At 40.5% G+C, this 21132-nt stretch overlaps 1 protein-coding gene across 4 annotated transcripts in view; it reads left to right on the top strand.

The window, feature by feature from the left end:
- trappc12 (trafficking protein particle complex subunit 12) overlaps positions 1–21132 on the top strand; it is a 48324-nt gene that overhangs the window by 8352 nt on the left and 18840 nt on the right. For all 4 annotated transcript variants that reach the window (XR_006374550.1, XM_044166437.1, XM_044166439.1 and 1 more), the window contains exons 4-5: positions 13183–13296; positions 15743–15881. Coding sequence is in view for 3 of the 4 variants with exons in the window: in XM_044166437.1 (XP_044022372.1) it covers positions 13183–13296; positions 15743–15881 (253 nt within the window). In the remaining variant the exon portion in view is untranslated. The remainder of the gene's footprint in view (positions 1–13182; positions 13297–15742; positions 15882–21132) is intronic.

The following is a 21132-nucleotide window of genomic DNA, read 5'->3' as shown; positions in this document are numbered from 1 at the left end:
TTATTTACTTACCAATAAATTATGAAATTTCCAAACTTCTAAGATCAAACAAACTCTTCGATCAAAGCTGTCGTAGGTGATGTAGCTCGCAAAGCTGGGAGGCGATGTTGAAATTGAGAATATTTCATGCAGAACATACACACACAGGGAAATGGAAATGTCAGTAAGCATGTGGTCATTAAAAATGTAGGCTGGTGCAGCTTGATGTTTGTCAAGACACCTGATCAATCGCATAGAATCTTGGACAGCTGATCCTTTACTTGACACGTGAGAATGTGTGTGTCATCCTTTCCAATGTGTGATTGTTTTCACATGTCAGGGGTATCCAGTACTGCAGTTTATGTGTGTGTGTGTGTGTACTTGCTGCATAGTGAAGACTTAAACACGTTTTTTACCTACAGAGTGAGGACATTTTTGGAAAGTGAGGACTTTTTGGCCAGTCCCCACAACTTCAAAAGGCTGTTTGAAGGTTAAGACTTGGTTTGAAGGGTTAGGTTAGAATTAGGTTATGGTTAGGGTAAGGGGCTAGGGAATGCATTATGTCAATGACAGTCCTCACAAAGATAGAAGTACAAGTGTGTGTGTGTGTGTGTGTTGAGCTCTGCTATGAGCTGGCAGAATGAGTCATGCTGCAGAGCAAGAGTGTGACTGCACCCACTGCCACCGCACACTCCCTCTGTTCATACATACATACATACACACACACACACGTGCACTGAGTACACAAATGCACACTGAATACACTCACAACACACGAGACTTAGGATGAAGACTCTGCATTTCCTCTCTTTGTTTCTTTGTATATGTCTCTCGCCGCTCATCTGGTGAATGTGGACATCACTCAGTCTCTGTAGGAGAGTTGCCATTACACACATAGAAACACACTCAATACTTCTGTCTGATGAATCTTCATGTAGAGTAAGACCTCACATGCTTTTGTCAGGCATACTGTAGCACTGCAATATACTGCTGAGAAGGGTCTATAGAAATATCCTCAATTATTTTTTGGGAAAATATTTACAGCACTGACTTCTGCTTTCACATCATTTTAAGGAACTGTATGAGTCATTATACATGTAAAACAACTAGGGTTGCAGTTCATTTCATTATGTTATTCCCTCAGTTATTGTTTTAGATTAACTGATTGGGCTATAAAATGTAAAAAATAAAATAAATTAAAAATATCCCATCAGAATTTCTCAGAGCCCAAGGTAGCACCTTCAAATTACTAATTAGGTTTATAGATAAACGTTGCTTTCTTCCCAACTTGTTTTAAATGATGGAATAATGTTAAATTGGTTAGCATGTTTGGTCCAGTTGCTAAAGTTGATGTGCTTGCTAGCTTTTTTTGCCTGCAAAGGTTTTCGGTTTGTTATTGAACTCTGGCTAGGAGCAATTATTTCGTAGTTATGGCCATAATTTCTACTCGTAACGTTGTACTCACCAATGTAAGTCCTGACATCTGGAAACATGGGCACATTGCTATAACAAAGTCTGACAGGGCAAAAAACATGAGCAGTCAGACATTCAGACTGGTTGTAAACAAACCCCCAGGTTAGCCAAGGTCATTACTTGGGAGAGAAAACAAAAGTAAACTGTAAAATTATTACCCAAATTGTCTAATTGTCTGTTGTAAACATCCATCACAGTTTACAGACTGACTTCCTAGTTTAACTTTGAACAATAGGTCTTTTTGACTTGTAGTAGGAAAAGCACAGGTATACCGGGACCCTAAAACTGAAGCAGATACATGGAATTCAGCCATAATTAATTTTATATACTGTATATACCAGTGCTTTTCCTAAATCAGTATCAGTAGTAGTAGCCTATTGTACTTAACATTGTTGGCTGCGCACACAGTTTTTGCTGTGCAATGAGCGATTATTACCGACATTTCGGTTTTACCTCTAATAATAGATAATCTAGCTAAACTGTTGGCTCGTTTACAAACGGTTTGATTGTCTGACTGCTTGTGTTTCTTGGCCCATCAGACTTACAGTGGTGCTAGAAAGGGTGTGAACCCTTTTGAATTTTCAGTATTTCTGCATAAATGTGACCTAAAAAGTAAGCAGATCTTCATTCAAGTCCTAAAACTAGATAAAGAGGACCCAAACAAATAGTACAAATACAATTATACTTATTCATTTATTTATTTAGCAAAAGTATATCCAGCAGTAAATGTCTTTGTTGGAAAAAGTATGTGAACCTCTAGGATTATCAGTTCATTTAAAGGGGTAATTGAGGTCAGGTGTTTCAATCAACGGGGTGACAATCATGTGAGAGTTTAGCGGTCCCAGCCCTATTGAAAGAATATAAACTTGGGTCTTATCCAGGCACAGGTTTTTGGAAGTGTGCCATGCCTCGATCAAAGGAGATTTCTGCAGAGCTCAGTCAAAAAGTTGTTGATGGTCACCAGGCTGGAAAAGGTTACAAAACCATTTCTAAAGAGTTTGGCCTTCACCAACCCACTGTCAGGCAGATAGTGTAAAAATGGAGGAAATTCAACAGAGTTGTTATTTTCCCTAGGAGTGGTCGTCAAACAAAATTCACTCCAAGAGCAAGGCGTGTAATACACCAGGAGGTCACAAAGAACCCCAGGGTAACATCTAAGAATCTACAAGCCTCTCTTGCATTGGCTAATGTCCGTGTTCATGAGTCGACCATCACACAAACACTGAACAAGAATGGTGTGCATGGCAGGATAGCAAAGAGAAAGCCACTACTCACCAAGAAGAACATTGCTGCCCGTCTCAAGTTTGCTAAAGGCCACATGGATGAACCAGAAGGCTATCGGAAGGATTTTCTGTGGATTTTCAAAATAGAGCTTTCAGATTTAAATGAAAAGTGTTGTGTTTTGCGAAAACCCACATCAAGAGTTTTTATAAGTAATAAGTGGTAATAAACCAGAATCTATCTGAATTGTATGTTTATTTTTTCCTTTGCAATGTCAAGGAACTATTAATTTTGGAAAATGTTGATTATTGAGGTTAGATGTTCTATGAATTGAGTTTGGTTGGCTGTCCTGGCCTCCCCTCTACTTTGCCTTTGTCTTCCCAGTGACCTCTGTGGTCTAGTCAGCAGCGGGCTAGTATCTGGCTCAGCACCACCCCGGACTGGCCTCATCTGTATCTCTCATTAGCAATCACCCCCCCTTCTCTCCTCCTCTCCCCCTCTTTCCCTCCTTCTCCTTCATCTCTGTCTCTTTCTCCCCTCCCTCTGTACTATTCACTAGAGACTCTAACCTCTCTTTCCTCCCACAGTATGATGCTGTCTGGGCCAGGGGCCAGCACATATGTATGTGTGTGTGTGTGTGTGAGACTGCAAGAGAGAGAACTGCCTTGGCTGGGTCAGACAGACACACCCCCATAATCACTGCAATGACCCAGCTGCTGCATTGCACTTTGATATCATTCCTGTAACCTTTACTTGCCATTATCCTAACCTTTTTACATTGCTGTCATTTCCGCCACCAGTTACACTTGCAAGCCAGGGCCTGGGTAATGCCCTGTCAGCTTTTGTAGCACTGAAGGGCATGTTTAAACCTAAGTGGTAGTTGTTTTCACCTTGCTCTGTTTATATTGGCTGCAGCCATATACTTATTACAACTTAGGTCTTGTTTTTGTACTTTTTGCCGTCATTCATATTGGTAATCATAACAATACACTTACCAAGTTATTGCAGAAATCTGGAGTGACACTGTCGGATTGTGACATTGTCGGAGTCTTGTTTTAGTGGTGTGTGCCGATTCTTAGTGATATCCCGCTGTTGACTACTGGTATGCCGCTGCGTTTCTACTTGCTTATGGCACTTTAAACAGTACATCGCTTGTGTTCCACAGGCACGTAAGCACTCCCCGGTTCTTACTGAAACACCCCACTGCTGTCTGTTGGTATGCCGAGGCTGTGTGCCAGATAAAAACAGCATGCCACTCTTGTTCAACAGGTGCCACTTTTCACCAGCAGGTACTGTGTTAAACTGGTAGGTGCTTTTTAGCCGCACTGTCGGTCTGTCCACCACTTTGGTCCAAACTGAAGTATCTCAGTATCAGCACTATTGGATGGATTGCCATGAAATTCTGTCCACACATTTATGATCTGCAGAGGATGAATCCTACTGACTGTGGTGATCTTCTAAATCTTCCTCTAGCACCACCATGAGGTTGACATTTAAGTTATAAGTTAAATATCTCAACAACCATTGGCTGTATTGCCATGCAATTTGGTACAGATATCAATGCTGCCCAGAGGATGAATCCTAATAACTTTGGTGATCCTCTGACTTTTCATCTAGTGCCACCAGCACGTCAAACTATAAATTATCAAGTGAAATATCTCAACATCTACCAGACAGATTGACGCAAAATTTTGTACAGGTATTCATTGTTCATTGTTCCCATATGATGAATACTAATGACTCCTCTAGCGCCATCATGAGGTTGACATTTGCACTTTTGTTTGTCTCAATTATTGGATGGATTGCCATGACATTTGTTGCAGAAATTCATGTCACCCTTAGGATGAATTGTAATAACTTTGGTGATCGCTGAACTTTTCATTTAGTGCAATCATCAGGTAAAATTTTTAGTTTGTCCAGTACTTTAGTTCATGACTAAATACCTGCAAAACTAATGACATTCCCATCAGCCTCAGCTGTACTTTGTATTTAGTGATAATCACATTGATGATTATTATCCCTTGCCCCTCTGTATGTTTGGGTTTTCCATGCCAACTTCGGTTGTGGTTGTTCTGAACAAGTATAAACATTTTTTCCTTCAGATGTGTAATCATCTGACAGCTCATGTTTCTTCCCCATTGGACTTTGTTGTAGATGTCACTGTGTTCCCAGATCTCTACTTTTGTAAGTACAATGTTAGCAAAACTGATGAAATGATGGCCAATCAGTAACCTTAACAAATCGGTCAGCATCATCTTCAGGTCTTGCAGTATTGGGGAAACTTACTGTTTGTGCTGCACTTTGGGAGTCGTTCTCTTTGGGAGAACTTCTCTTGAACACAGTCTTCAGCAGCTCTTTCAGAGGAAAATGGAAGTGGGACATGCTGTTATTGTTGACAACCAAACCCTCAAAAGCTATCCAGTAGCCCACTAGTCAGTCCAACCACTGATTACCCAGAGGAGCATCACTTGGAAACTGTGTTGAACCATCTTAGGGAGTATTATGTGGAGTTCTCTTACAAGCCATGAGCTAGTATGGTGTGTTCACATAATATATTATGCCAGTTTGTGTCTCGAAGTCTCTCAGTGATACTGTTTGAAGAGTCCAGTGATTGCCTGTGGGAGACAAAATGGCTGCTGTGTGAAGTTAATATCAGTACAGTAGCCAAGCAGCCCATCCTCCAGCTTGAGGGCAGTATTGTGTCCCCTGGTTCAAGTGTCTGTAGACCAGCTACAGAAGCATCAAAGTAAAGTTAGCCAACATTGCAGTGACTGGCATGCACTTTTAGCATATTACAAATGTTTTTTTCCCACACCCTCTGTGTAATCCAAAATGCCGGGGCTTAATTTTATGTAGCAGGGGAGCTCCCTGTGTCAACCAAAGCTAGTGTGAGGAAGCCTGGAGACTTCAGTTCTTGTGAGAGAACAAGTGGGCGTTGGTTTGTTCATCAAGCTTTGTTATGCAGGGTTTTTTTTAAACTCACCAAAGGAAAGGCGCACTGAACTTATTTTAGAGGCCTCACCCTTTTTAAACTTACAACAAGACTAATTATGTGTTTGTGTGTGTGAGAGAGAGATAGAAGACATAATGTGTGCACATTTTCATTGCACACATTTGTCAGACTTGTTATTTGCAATCAATTAAGTTGTTTTCTGTAATGCTGTATGTGCTTTAGGCATGCACACTCTTTAAATTTAAGCTATATATAGGTGAATATTCATGATGGGTGACACTCACTTACTTGTCCTCTGTCCACATCTTGCTCATTTGTCTTGCTCAAGTGAAGATCTACAGTTTGCTTCTGTTCCCGAAAATGTTTAGCTGCCTCAGTGGCTCTTGGTTTTGAGCACTTACCTTGGGAACCATCTTGCGTACCACACTGTCACTCTGTGGGGTCATATCTGACTTCTCCCCTATTCCTTCTCTTCTCCCCTATTCCCAACACACACTTCTTTCACCAAGCCTCTGTAGTCAGCTCCTCATTTAATATCACTGGCAGTAAATCACCATAGTAATGCCTCCTCATTTAATTTGGGGGGGGATCTGATTATGTCTTATGCAGAGTCATTTGAGCTGAACTAAATTATTAATCACCATTAGCCTATTGTTTTTCTATTTTCATGTCCTCACTGTGGCTTGGAGGTAGAGCAGGTTGTCCACTAATTGGAAGGTCGGTGGTTCAATCCCGGCTTCCCCCACCTGTTGTATGAATGTGTGTAAATGGGTTGAATGTGATATGTAGTGTGTGAAGCGCTTTGAGTGGTCGGAAGACTAGAAAGGCGCTATACATTTCTATTTACATTTTCTCTAGTCACCAACCTAACTCATGTGTTGAGCCAAGACACTGCTTGGTTTGAGGGAGGAGACTGTCACGGGTTGGCCCCGGTCAGCCCTGCTACTAAGCAGGACAGCAATAGTGTGGCTCAGTGTGGCTATCCCCTGTTGTGGAAATACATGTGATCACAGATTGGCATGGCACAGTGTGGCTAAAGCAAGCCCACACCAGGTTTGTGGAAAAATGGTATTAGACAAAAGTTGACCCAGTGAAACTGAAAAGATAGAATATGATTTTCAGTGTAATTTATGCTGACAGCTGGAGACAAGACTCTGTACATTCTAAATGTTAGATTAGCATGTTTAACGCAGTCCAGTCTGTGATTGTTCTTACACTTTTTTCATCAGTGGGGTCAGAGCTCAGGTTCAGCCATTTGAGATGACAGTGGAGCAGAGACGTCCATCATTATCTTGCTCAAGGGCGCTCACAATCGCATACTATCTTTAATGGAGACTGACCCTGTGACCTTCTGGTCACAGAAGATCGCCTCTCAAAACATAAGCCTGCCTGCTGTCTACTCAAATGACAGCTCCTGTATTACTGTATGCCGGTAATGTTTGGTTTGGGTTGGTATGTTTCAAGACCTAATATAATAGGCTGGTGTAAGATAATATCGTACCATAAAGCTATGTGTAGCAGCGATTCTGCATCGTTACATAAGGCCTGAGCTGAAGTTCACTTTTCCAGCTTTGTGGGGTTTTTTCTCTTGGGCTCCTTGCAATGCCTCTCTGCAGCTCCCTCAGCTCTCTTCTCCTCATCTCCTGCTCTTCCCTCTGCCACCCACTGCTCCTTTTTTTCTTCTTCCAACTTTTTAGGCCCAGAGTTTCTGCTTTTCTTTTTTTTTTTCTTTTTGTCTTCCATCCACTATGGCCAACTTTGACTTCTGCACTCTTTCACTACATGTGGGCCAGATTTCTTCCATCCATATCCTGCTTATCCTCAAGTGAAACCCCTTATCCTTCTGTGCCCTGTCTCAACTGTATGTGTGTGTGTGTGTGTGTGTGTGTGTGTGTGGGAATGCAGCTACTGTACATGGCATTTCTCTTTTCCCCTACTCACGCTGTATCCCAATCTCAAGCAGACTAGAAGCAAACGCTCGCGCACCTGTCTTCTTATACCCGGTGGCAGGGCAGCATTGTACTGTAACGTACTGTAGGATATGTGTGTGTGAGTGACTGCAGCTGCTTTTGGCCATCCAGGCTGCCTCCTCGTTTTCAGCTTCATTTCCCCCCCTAATGAAGATTCAGAGGCAGCGCAGCAACTGGCACAGGGCAGGAGAGGAGATGGAAGGAGGGAGGGGTGAGGAAGGAGCAATAGAGGAGAAAGAAATGACAGCGGTAAGAGAAGAGAGTCAGAGGGTTGGTAGGGAGAAGATGGAGGGAGAGGAAAGAGAAGAGGAAGCGTCAAGATTGAGGGAGAAGAAAGTAGTGAAGAATCCTGAGGAGGAGAGAGAGGCAGCAAGGCAGGCAAGAGAAAAAAGGAGGAGGGGAAGAAGAAGGGAAGGAGAGAGGATGACTGGAGAAGCTACAGCAGAGAAAAGAGTGGGAAAAGGGTGATGAGTTTAAAGATGACTAGAAAGAAAGTAGCCGCCTCTCTTCCTCTCTCCTAATTAGCTCCCTGGCTGTGATGAATGGCACAGCACTTAGGACCAATCAGCGAGCCGACCTTGTCATGTGTGTTGATGGGGTGGGGTGACTCTACACCCCCTCCTACCTCTGTCCCCCTCTTACCTATTGCACCACCTCCTGCGGAAGCAGATGCTGCTAATATCTAGGTGTGTGTGTGTGTGTGTGTGTTTGTGTGTGTGCAAGTTCACTTGTGTTTGTGTGAGTGGGTGCTCTGTCCTCCAGCCTCAATGGCTGGCAGTTCTACACATCAGTGTAAACACTTAGACACACACACACACGCCACATTTCATATGTACTAACTTTTGTTTTGCAGCATTAGATGTCACATTATCAGTTTGGAGTTGACACTATCAGATGATAAGATGATTAGTGAGACAGTAGAACATCCCTTTCTTTTGCATGTAAGCTGTCCTAAATCTCTTGTAAATTCAAGGCCTTAAAAAGTAGCTTGCCGTAGATTTTTTTTTTTGTACACTGGATCTCAGAAGTCCTGCTTTTGTCTTATTGCACTGCTTTTCCACTCTTTTCAAATGTGTTCGGTGTTGTTTTTCCCATTGGGGATTTGTGGTTTGAAATTATTAGATTTCATTTGACTTTAAAAAGCTCTGAAAAGGCAGAACATGATATTTCAACTTGGGTTTATTACAACTTGGGTATTATTTTTATAGATTTGGCCATAAATCCTATCTGTAATAATGAAATTGTACTGACCAACTATTTGCTGAGATCTCGGAAAGAAAAAGCATCAATAGGCGATTAATTGATATCGTTTAAGTCATTTATCAAGCAAAAACAAACATTCTTTGGTTATAGCTTCTCAAATGTGAAGACTTTTCTGCTCTTCTCTGTTTCATATCATTGTAAAGTAAATATATTTCGGTTTTGGACTGTTGGACAAAATAGGCAATATGAAGACGTCACCTTGGGCTCTGAGAAATTGTAAAGGGCATTTTTCACTATTTTCAGACATTCTATAGACTAAACATCAGCATCATCATTAATGAATATAAATAATCGATAGATTATAATGAAAATAATTGTTAGTTGCAGCTCTACATGAGCAGGCAGATAATCAGACTGGTTGTAAACAAACCCCAAGGTTAGCTAAACAAAGGCAAACAGTAAAATTATTACCCAAACTGTCCATTGTAAACCTCCCATCAACCATTAGGACTACAGTTCCATCCATTAGGTTCAACTTTGACCAACTGTATATGCCGTAGTTGTACATACAGTAGTACAGTGAGGAATTATTGGGTTGGGTTTACCTCCAAATAAAGTGGTTTAGATAGCCTGTCTAAACTTTTGGCATTTTTACAGCCTGTCTGATTGTCTGACCGGTTGTAAACAGGTTGTAGACAACTCAATGTCCACTTTCTCTCTTGTTCAAGAGCTTTCGACCATATTTCATGGTCTCCATCAGCAGATGAAGTTTGCTCAGTTTACAGGGAACTTTCCATTATTCTGAGCACTTCTAGGATTTCTCGTTTATGTTGCCTTAAAAGTTGAGCATGACACTAAATCTCAACAGTTGATGAGGAGTCCTAGACTGTGTCTGAAATCACTTCTTCATTCACTTTTTTGTTTCCTATATACAGTAAGAGACACTCAATTGTTTACTCTCTAGTGAGCAGTAAATTGAGATTTCAGACACTGATGAATCATCATCATTTTGCATCATTACTGACAGCTGTAGTGTCACAACAACTGTAATTTTCAAATGTATGAAAAATGACGCACTGCATTGTGGGATTGTTATCGGAAAGGAGTGTACATGCCATTGACAGTACTTTTTTGATGCCACTATATAGAGCAGGGCTATTCAACTTCAATAGCAAGTGGGCCAAATAGGAAAATCACTGGGGGTTTGTGGGCCACACAGAATACTTTGTCAATTAATGGCTACAAATAACTCTTGCACAACTACAGTATAATGTTAATAGATATATTACTACATGGAATGAACTAGTCCATGCATCCCTTTTCTTTCACTTTAATGGTATCGTAATCAATTCCAGACAGCAGCCAGTCCATACAAAAAAGTAGGAAAGCTATGGTTACAAGGCTTGACACAAAAAAACTAGGAGACATGAGGTGTTTTTCTGACAGACCCATATCCACAAATGTAGAAAACAAGATGAATATAGTAAAACAGTATCCATCAGACCAACACTAAGTAGACCTGATTATAATATCCTCAACAACACTTCCAAGCATACATAAGGAGCTTATAGCAGGTCCATATCCATAAATGCTAAATGCAAGATGAACACAGTAAAACAGTAGCCATCAGACTAACAATAAATGGCCTGTTCATACTGTCAAAAACAATTCCAAGCAGACATAAGGTGTTTATAGTAGATCCATATCCAAATTTGTTAAAGGTGAAAACAGTAAAACAGTATCCAGACCAACAATAAACAAGCCTGCTTGAATCATCATAAAACCGATCTGTAGTCTTTGCATTTTCACTAAGATAGCATTATATGCCTTAATCAGGTGATTTACATTAGACTTCTGTCATTTTGAGCCTCTTTGAGTCAGTGAGAGAAATTACACTACCTTGATTTTGCTATTTCAACATATTTTGGCTCATAAGTAGTAAGGGCAATCCTGAGACACTCATACAACTTCTCATTGGTCATGGAACAACATGCCCTTGTTTTGATGGCCTTCATATGAGAAAAGCTAGACTCACAAGTATACGTAGATTGAAACATTGTCAGTATTAGCAAGGCCACTTTCCTTATCATGGGGTACTGATATTGGCTAACATGGTTAGACCAAAAGTCCATTGCACCCTCAGACTGCAAGTGCTGTTTTAAAGAAAAAGGATGACTGCACATCAACCAATTCTATCTGAAAGATGCTCTCATCAATATAAGACATGACCTCTTTTGCTTTTACTCATAAGTCTCAGGTTTGCTGGAAAACGGGTCACGAGCAAACTCAATGGGAATGCTGAAGCTTTGGAATCTCTCAGTAAAGTTCTCAGTCAGTTTTGTCAAAGTCTGTCATGACGGGTGTTATGTGTGCCCCAGGTGCTGTGCTCATGAATGCACAGAGTTGTGGGAAGTGCAGCAATTTTGTTGCCATTATGTTGTTAAAATCATTAGCTTTGTCTTGAAGGCACAAAGCCTCTCAACCAAATCAGCGATAGACTTTTCTCGCCCCTGTACTTTGAGATTTACAGTGTTCAAGTGTCCAAAAATATCACACAGAAAGTAGAATTCTGCCAGAAACTGTTCATCCAACATGTGTTCCAAAAGGTTTGTTGCTCGTTTGTGTTTACACGTGCAAAGGAAAGACCCAATCTCCTGGCAGAGTTCACAGAAACGGTCCAGAACCTTTCCTTTGCTGAGCCATCTGACATCATTATGGACGAATAAGTCAGTGTGTTTGACAAATGTGTCAGCATGCAGCAGACGGATAGAGCGAATGAAATTCACAATGTTAATGACAGTGTCCATGGTGTTTTTCAGATCACCACTGAGCTTTGCACACAAAAAACGAGACAAACTTTTGAAAAATCACCTCACCTGTAGTGTGTCCTTCCAACGGTATAAGCTCCAGAACTTCTTCCCGAAAGCGGACTCTGTCAGAAAACCTGACATTGATGCATAGCTGGGCCATGTTGGTACAATCGGTTGATTTGTCCACAGCGATAAACATAACCTCTGCTTTTCGAAGGTTTTCCAAAAGCTTTCTTGAGACATCAAGTAGTTCCACTCTGTGAAGACTTGATGTGTACGAGAGAGGCACTTTTTTTAATGGATGAAGTGACGCTTTGCTTAACTTTTTCGTCAACAACCACTTCATCAATGACAGCAAGCATGCAGTCCTTAACAGTTTCCACCACGGTAAAAGGCTCTTCTGTCTGGTTAGTGTCCAGGCTACATGCAGGGATGCTATAACGGCTCTCTTGTTCAGTGCAAAAGCGACCAAGCGCCACTTGACTCTGTTGAAAAGATACTAGCAGTGCCTGTAATTTCCTTCTCCGTTCCTCCGAGCCCTCAGGAAAACTGGCAGAAAACAAGCCATGATTTAACTTGTAGTGCCTCTTCACGTTGTATTCTTTCATAACAGAAATGTGTTCATTGCACAATTGGTGATTTTCACAATCAACTCTGTGTCTCTTTGGCTTCGAAAGAGACATTTTGAAGCTTGTTGTTAGCTTAACTAATGTGAGTTTCTCTGTGGCACACCAGCCCAAAGTGCAACGTGAGGCTTGATTGAGCGAATGGCACGTGCGAGCCAATCACAGCACAGTGACATAACCAATACCATATTGGTATAGATCATACAGTCTGTGGTTCTGATGTCTCAAAGTAGCTCAGAGATATGTACCTTAGTTTTATTTATCATATCTTGCGGGCCATAGAAAAATTCAAAAGGGCCGCTAGTTGAATAGGCCTGATATAGAGCATACATTTCACATTCAGAATTCTCACACTCAAATAAAATGGTGGATAGTGAATATAGTGATTTCAGGCACAGCCTCAGGGGTGCTTAGAATGATGTGATGTTTGAACATCTGCATATCCATTGCAACTGATGAAACTCAATCTAGTGCTGAGGACTATGATATGGCCGAAAGCAAGTAAGTGGACTTTGAGTTGAGATTGTTTTGAAACTGCTGTTTCCCAGGTCCAGAATAAACTGGAATGAATGATGTTTTCCCTGTTGGACCTTGTTGTTCTGATATTGTCACGTTCCCAGAACTCAGCAAACACTTTGGTGAATACAGTATTACCATAACTGATAGAAATGATAGCCAAAACTATGAAAATAAGACCCAAGGCAATGATAATAGTAATAAAGGCATCTTGATAAAATGTGGGCGGTTCAATACATTTGAATACTCGAAACAAGGTGGTTGATACTAAGTAATACCTCGTTAGTGATGTGTCCTCTTCAGTGTGTTTGTGATTATGATAACCGGAACCAAATTGTTATGTTTTAGCCGCAGGTCTTCTTCCATGTTTCCATCAGTCAGTCATTTTGTGTGTTTCAGATCCAATGTGCTGTGTCTTTTCTCCCCTGCAGAGCAGTAAGAACTGGCGGGCTGCGGTGGATCTGACGGGCCGGCTACTGACTGTTCATGGTCAGGGATATGGAAAAGCTGGCCAGCCAACCTCCCACACCACCGACTCATTGCAGGTAAGACGCCAGTGACTTTCTCTTCATTCATCCGTTCATCTGTCTGTGTCTCTGTGTGTTTGTGGTTGTTGGAGAGTGAAGCCAAGACATGTCTTGTTCTACAGAACGTAATAATTTCCAATAGCACTTGAAAATGAAATTAATTTTGCACTTAGTTGAAAATAAAACCCAATAATGTACTTGCACTTGACGAATAATGTAATGAAATGTCCTCGCTGATAATGTATAACCATTTCACTGAGTAGGAGTTCATTACATTTTTTGTTCTTTTTTGTTGGTTTGTTTCCAAACTGATGATATAATTATTTTTGAGTTTCACTTCAGGAGGTTAGGTGGAATTTTGACCACTAACAGACATCTGTAAGAAAGGACATTCCAAGAAATTTTTTGTTGTTAGCAGTACTTTCCTTTTTATGCATTTTGTCTAAGTTGCTGCTAGCACATTGTTATGCCTGCGTTTGTGGAGTTCTATCCAGAAGATGGATGGCTGTAAAAGCTCATTAAGAAGGCCACCCCTGTGGTAGACTCTGTGCATGAGACCTAAAATGAATCGACCATGCCTTTTGCTACATATTACTGTTTATTTTACTTTCTTAAACATCCTGGCACAATTTTGAAGTCTAGGTTTTAAATATGTTGTCCTTTTTAGATGTTTTTAAAAAAGTTTTTTTCTGTCGTTTGTCGTTGTTTTCTTTATGTAATTAATGACTCTTTTTTCCCCCTTAACTGGCTTGCCCAAACTAGCCATAAGGTCAACAAAAGTATCACCTCATCCAAAAGCAATATGCATTATAACAAGATGATGACTGTTGGGCAACTGTTAACCTTTTACCACCCACTGTTCCGCCCACAGAACATTAGCGCTACACTGCACTTTCACAGGCTGCTAGTACTGTAGAAAGTTACATAAATATAAATATATGTATAGATAGATTAGACTCATCGTTTTTAGCCATTATGGTCATTTTTTTAAAAAAACACACAAGATGGCATGCACGGTAGATTATACGACTGAAGCCTTAGACGTATTGTTTCTCCCTACCTTCAAAGCAGTATAGAAGTAATCATACAAATCATAATGCTGTTTCATAACTTATTGTCTCCACAATGTAGATGGCACTATAAAATGCACTGAAGAACACAGACTACATGCTTTAAATATCAATCAAAACATTTCCGTGAGGCTCCCTGTTTCCTCCTGAAGTCCTCTCCTAGTTCCAAGTTCATCTTAACGTTAGTCTGTAAACACCTAACACCACTCTACAATTTCTGCTAGACTGTCATCTGCACTAGCAAGGCAGCCCCAACCAACATGTGAGAGTCTGTGTTATTGTGGTGCCAGTGTTGTGGTTTTTAAAAAGTGAAGACAGGGGTCCAGAGAACAGTTTCTTTGGTGGCTCCGGAGCTTCTGCATCCTTCCTTGTTGTTGTCGTAGGTGATAGGTAGTTCATCCCCAACTCTATCACATCAGGATACAACTGTATGTGCCTGGGCTTACGTCAAAGTGCATATATTGGCTGTGTGCTGTCAAAAGTTCATGAGAATTTACACAAGATGGTCCTGGAACAACCTGTGCCCTCCAGATGTGAAGAAGCTCTACACAGCATATACATACAGTGGTGTGAAAAAGTGTTTGCCCCCTTCTTGATTTCTTATTTTCTTGCATGTTTGTCACATTTAAATGTTTCAGAACATCAAACTAATTTAAATATTAGTCGAAGATAACACAAGTAAACACAAAATGCAGTTTTTAAATGAAGGTTGTTATTATTAAGGGAAAACAAAATCCAAACCTACATGGCCCTGTGAGCCCTAGGCCTTTGTACATAGTGATGTTTACTGTTTAAAATGTATTGTTATATTTGACAATTGTATTAATTTTAATAATTTAACTATAAAATATTCCGTTCAGTACATATCTTGGTAACAATTCTTTAATAACCAAATTTAAGGCATCTTTGTGAAAACAGTTTGTTTATGTTACATGTTATGTTAAAAAATGATTATTGAACATTATATCATCAGATATTTTTTAGTCTTTTGATATCAATATCAGTATTGGCCTCAAAAATCCAATCACCAGTCAATTGGTTTGGCTCTATCAGGATTGCAACCCCATAATGTCATTCTTGAATAATGTAAAAACTAAGGATTATTTAATAAATACATTATAAATAGAAATGTTATGACTATAAAATGAAAGTCAAACCATTTTATTACATTATTGAGCAAGTTATTACATAATTGGTTTTTGAGCAAACTAACAGCAAATTATTTACAGTTTTTGGACAACTTAAGGACGTTTGAGACAAAAGACAGACACAGAGAACCACATTGACATAGTCTATTTTATGTTTTTTTGCACTTGAAATATTTGATTGTTTTTTACTTTCAACAAACAGAGAGTGTGTGTGTGTGTGTGTGTGTGTGTGTGTGTGTGTTCCAGCTCTGGTTTGTGCGGCTGGCACTCCTAACCAAGCTGAACCTCTTCCAAAACGCTGAGCTGGAGTTTGAGCCTTTTGGCAACCTGGATCAACCAGACCTCTACTATGAGTACTACCCCACTGTTTACCCTGGGAGGAGAGGTATACACACACACACATTCAGCTTGTATAAAACCTAACCATCCTCTGTCCTTTGAGGTCATTATTAGTAACCTTTTGAAGAGCATTTTTGGTATTGATCACAAAAAAAATTTATATAGAAACTCTTGCATTGTAAAATCATGCATCATTTCATATTTCTTTTCATATTTCATATGTCCAAAAGCTGCTTTATGAATTCTCTCTGAAAGCTGACTGAAGGTTGAATAGTATTCATTCATGATAGTGCTGAAAAGCTGCTCTGAAACTCTTATCTGCGAGTTTTGAATGTGTTATTAGCCTGCTCTCTAAAAGGATTTTGCATTTTACCCACATTTTTAGGATACACAAGCATACCACCACTGTCCTATTAAATATTCAAAGGAAAGTTTCTGCCAGGAGCTTGATATTAGACTGTATCATCGAGAAGCTCCAACAACTCTACTTGTCTCCTGCAGTTCTTTGGTTTTGTTTTTCCTCTTTTTACACTGCATGAATTGCTCTGTAATGTATTCCCATTACTTTGGATCTGCTTCACCCCTCGGGCTACCACAGTGAAGTCAGTAGCAGAGACACAGCTGTACACGCACACACCACACACACACACTCTTACAAAAAAAAAGCACACTTGAAGCTACACCGTACAGCCTTCTAAAGAGAGCGACCGATTGACTTTCCATTGCTCAATTTAAACACTTGGTGCCCTGCTAGGTGCTCGCAAACAAACTGGCACGAGTTGTGTAGTGTGGCATCAGAAGTTGAACATTTCTCCGGCCCAACGCTTGAATTGACTATCTATTACCCATGATCACACTCTTTGAACGCCTTAAGTGACGGCTGCCCATGTATCACTCTCCGAAGAATTCGAATCGACTGAGTGCTAGAAAAGGAATCAATGTTTGTCAGTTATTAATTTGTTTGCCAAATGAAAAGTTGAGTCCAATTTGGACTCAGAAATATTAAGACCTGAATGCCACATACATGATAAGTAGCATTCATTCATGTCCTTTTTAAAGGTTTATCTTCATACTTTACTTTCAATCTTGATTCCTTTTATGTTTTAATCAATAAAATAATTCAAAGTAAGAGAGAGATGCATCAGTCTTCTCACAGGTTGAATAAAATGAACTTGTGGTCAAATGCTAACCTTCCCAGCTTCTTTGACAAGGGTTCCGTGCTTTTATTCATCAGCTGGATGAAAGAGTATCGGTCTCTGCACTTGAAAGTCAGAGTCAGCTGGTTTAATGTCAGACAGACAAAAAGATGGACATGCAGACTAGACTGGGGAAATGTATTAATATACTGAGGCAGACAGCTAGTGCAAGTCCAAGCCCTGAGAGTGTTTAAATGTTTGAAATTGAATCTAAAGTTCTTAGAAGATAGGAAGATGCCAAACAGAACAATCAACAGTGCCTATCACGCTGTCCCCCGCACTGCACTGAGACACTCACCTGATTCCTGCATACAGGCAGAAATTAAAGCTCTGTAAACCTGTTGTGAGGATATCAAAGCAGTGGAACAGTGAAGCTATGGAGGACCTTCGTGCATGCTTGGACTGTACTGACTGGGATGCTACCAACAGTCTGGATGAGTTCACAGCAAAACTCAAGACAGCTATGGTTGGAAAAGGAGGAAGCATTTAGGAGTGGAGACAGGTTTAGTGTGCCTTGTGCTGTCAAACCTCAAATCCATCACTGACCCTCTCCTGGACCCCATGCAGTTTGCCTACAGAGCCAACAGGTCTGTAGACTATGCTGTAAACATGGCCCTCCACTTCATCCTCCAGCACCTGGACTCCTCAGGAACCTATGCCAGGATCCTGTTTGTGGATTTCAGCTCTGCTTTTAATACCATCATCCCAGCTCTTCTGCAGGACAAGCTCTCCCAGCTGAGTGTGCCTGACTCCCCCTGCAGGTGGATCACAGACTTCCTGTCTGACAGGAGGCAGCATGTGAGGCTTGGAAAATATGTCTCTGACTCCCGGGCCATCAGCACCAGATCCCTTCAAGGCTTCAAGACCACCCTCATTGGGCTCATCTCATGTTGGGAGATTGACCATTTGGTAATCTGGTGCAGTCAGAACAACTCTTAAAACAGTGGAGATGGTTATGGATTACAGCCCCACCCGCCCCCATCACCCTGTGTGACTCCACAGTCGACACTGTGGAGTCCTTCCACCTTCTGGGCACCATCATCACCCAGGATGATGATGCCCTGGAGGAAGCGGGAGCTGAACATCAGCTTCCTCACCTAGAAAGCACAGCAGAGGATGTACTTCCTGCAGCAGCTGAAGAAGTTCAACCTGCAAAGACAATGATGGTGCACTTCTACACTGCCAACACTGAGTCCATCCTCACCTCCTCCATCACAATCTGGTACGCTGCTGCCACTGCCAAGGACAAGGGCAGACTGCAGCGTCTATCTTGCACATAGCAAATAATCTTTAAACTTCATACTGTGAATTTGCACATTCCCTGGTAAATGTTTTGCACATCCCTGCACAAACTGTACAGCTCTTTCATTTAAATAACCATATAGTCATATTGTACATACTCGTTTATTTTTTTATAATAATTTTTCATATCTTATTGTCAAATTTATATTTTCTATTTATGCTTTGTGACTTACAGTACTTGTTTTATCTTTCTTTATATTTTCTACTTACTATGTTTATTGTTATGCACCAATATACTAAAGCAAATACCTTGTATGTGTAAACCTACTTGGCAATAAACCTGATTCTGATTCTGCTATTTTACCTAGAACACTACTGCCTAAATTAAATTAATATTAATTAATATTTTTACTTCACTGTATGACTACTGCTGTTCGCTGTGTTGGCTGCCTGTCCTCTCGTGCTGCTCGTTTCTCTGTATTCACTGTCAGTTATTTTCTGCCTGTTTGCTGTGTTGGCTGCCTGTCCTCTCGTGCTGCTCGTTTCTCTGTATTCACTGTCAGTTATTTTCTGCCTGTTTGCTGTGTTGGCTGCCTGTCCTCTCGTGCTGCTGGCTGACCTGAGAAGTTAAAACAGATACTAACATTAATAATGACATTTAATATATACTAGCTACTTACTACTTTCTCAAGACCTAGAGTCTGCTCTTCACTACAGTTCTGCTATTTACTAGTCTGCTACTTAATTTGCAATATATTTTGTGGTGGTCAATGACAAAATGAACAAACATAATACTTGTATTATTACACTTATCTAAAGACTACTTTCTACACCTAACACAACATCTATACTGTATACTACACACTACAGATAAGGTAATTACAGTACAGGGGAACTGTTACTAAAGATGACTCAGTTACCAACAGGGAAATTCATAAATGATGACAGATACCCTGTGCACTTCAAAACTGGTATTTAATATGGAGCTATTAGCAGTATCTACTGAATCCACAGAAGCTCTAGTTTTAACAGATGCCTCAATCTTCCATTTAACAAACTTAACCCATTAGAGCCTCTGACAGTAATGTTTTTTGTCCCTTTTTTACTCTCACTTTTTCCAACTTTTTTTACACTATACAGTGTCCTTGAGTCTTTCCACTGTTACAACAATCACCAACTCTGGTTTGGTCAAAATAAACCCTTAATTCACCGAGATATATGTGAAAATATTCTGGCTCTACATGCTGTTTTTCCCCGCTGACTCTCTCTGCCGTTGCTGGCCTCTTTGTGCTACTGGTTTAGCTTGCTGAACGAGAGTCTGTCACTGAGCAATGGCTCTCACTCGTTCTTCTGAGGCAGACCATTAAATTAGCAAAATAAAATCACAAAAATCGGCCAAAAGCTTGAAACGTCTTCTTTAGTGACAAACCGCTCAAAATGGAGAATTATTCAGGGCTAAAGAAACAATCTTCGGGGCTACAGCCCTAAATGCCCCGACCAGGCGACACCCATCTGCCACCAACTGAGTTCAATGTTCGACGTTGAGCAAGGATTTTGGAAATCCTGAGTTCATATGTCCAAATTCCAGCAGAACCGCACCCACTCAAGAAATTTGATCAGCCACCAACCAAACTCGACAAACTATTTTCTAAAAACACTTTTATTTATTAGTTTAACTGTTAAATTACATTTTCTATACATCTTATCTGTCCACATTATGGTCTAAATTTAGTTTCAAAGCCTTCTCTGCACTGTCAGGTATATAATTTTGATGAATACTAAATCCCTTTTTTATTTTGACTTATTTATTTTTTTCCTAAAAATGGTCACATTTCCTAATACAAAAGAAAAAAATATTCAAATCAGCTTTAAAAAATCAAACATGTAGAATAACCCCCCAAATTCACAACACTATTACTGAGGGATTCTCAGTGATAGCTATGGCTCCGCTTATGACTATTTGCTTGCAGGGATGGTAAGCAAACTTCTGCAGCTGGCATAGCCCACAATAAGCCACAATAGCTAGTTGCTGTTGGCTTGCTAACTACCAGTTAACTTGCTGGAGAATAAGTTAACAGTTTATTCAAGAAACATATTTGTACCATCAACTTTGCCACTTTATAATCTGGTAGAGAGTTATAGAAAATTGGATGGTGCGACACAGCTAATGTGACAGCTTCCTAAATTAGCTACATTTTATTTTTGAGGTCTTTATAATGTTGTGGTTTCATGGGTTGTTTTCCTTCCCGGTTATGAACACTTAATTCTGACACTGTTAATGTATTAAAAGTCTTAATTTTAAGCTGATTAAACTTGCACCCAAGAGAGACAGAACAAAGAATTAACCCAAGAGAGAGCGCTGTCTAGTCAGAATGAAGATAAAATGATGTAACAGAGGGCAGTAATGGAGACGCTAGGGTAAATGGGGAAAATGAGTGTGTATTTTGCACTGTAGATGGGTTAGATAGAAAGCACAAGCAGATAGACAAGAGAGATAGAAATTGAGATACATAGACAGAAGCAGCAGCCAAAGATGGACCAGCTAGCTGAGCTTCAGATCTGATGACAATATCAAAGAGACCCTGATCAAAGCCCGGGGACTCACCTGAATATAGGCTTTTCCTCAGGGATATGTGTGACTCGGTGTGTGTGAGACAGTGTGAATGATGTAGAGGCAGAGAGAGACAGAGGGATGAGGCAAAAAGATGAGTGATGGAGCTGTGCAGCACACAGAGAGAGAGAGATGAGAGGGTTTAATAAGCAGCCATACGTAGCTCAGTGCCATCTGTAGGTTCCTGCCTCCAGGGCTGTGTGCAGTCTGCGTGTGGGTGGATGGGTTTATATTCTCATCTCGCACTC

The sequence above is a fragment of the Siniperca chuatsi genome, linkage group LG15, assembly GCF_020085105.1.
Source record: "Siniperca chuatsi isolate FFG_IHB_CAS linkage group LG15, ASM2008510v1, whole genome shotgun sequence".
NCBI lineage: Eukaryota > Metazoa > Chordata > Actinopteri > Centrarchiformes > Sinipercidae > Siniperca > Siniperca chuatsi.
Note: the sequence above shows the minus strand (reverse complement) of the source record. Positions and strands in the feature narration are given on the sequence as shown.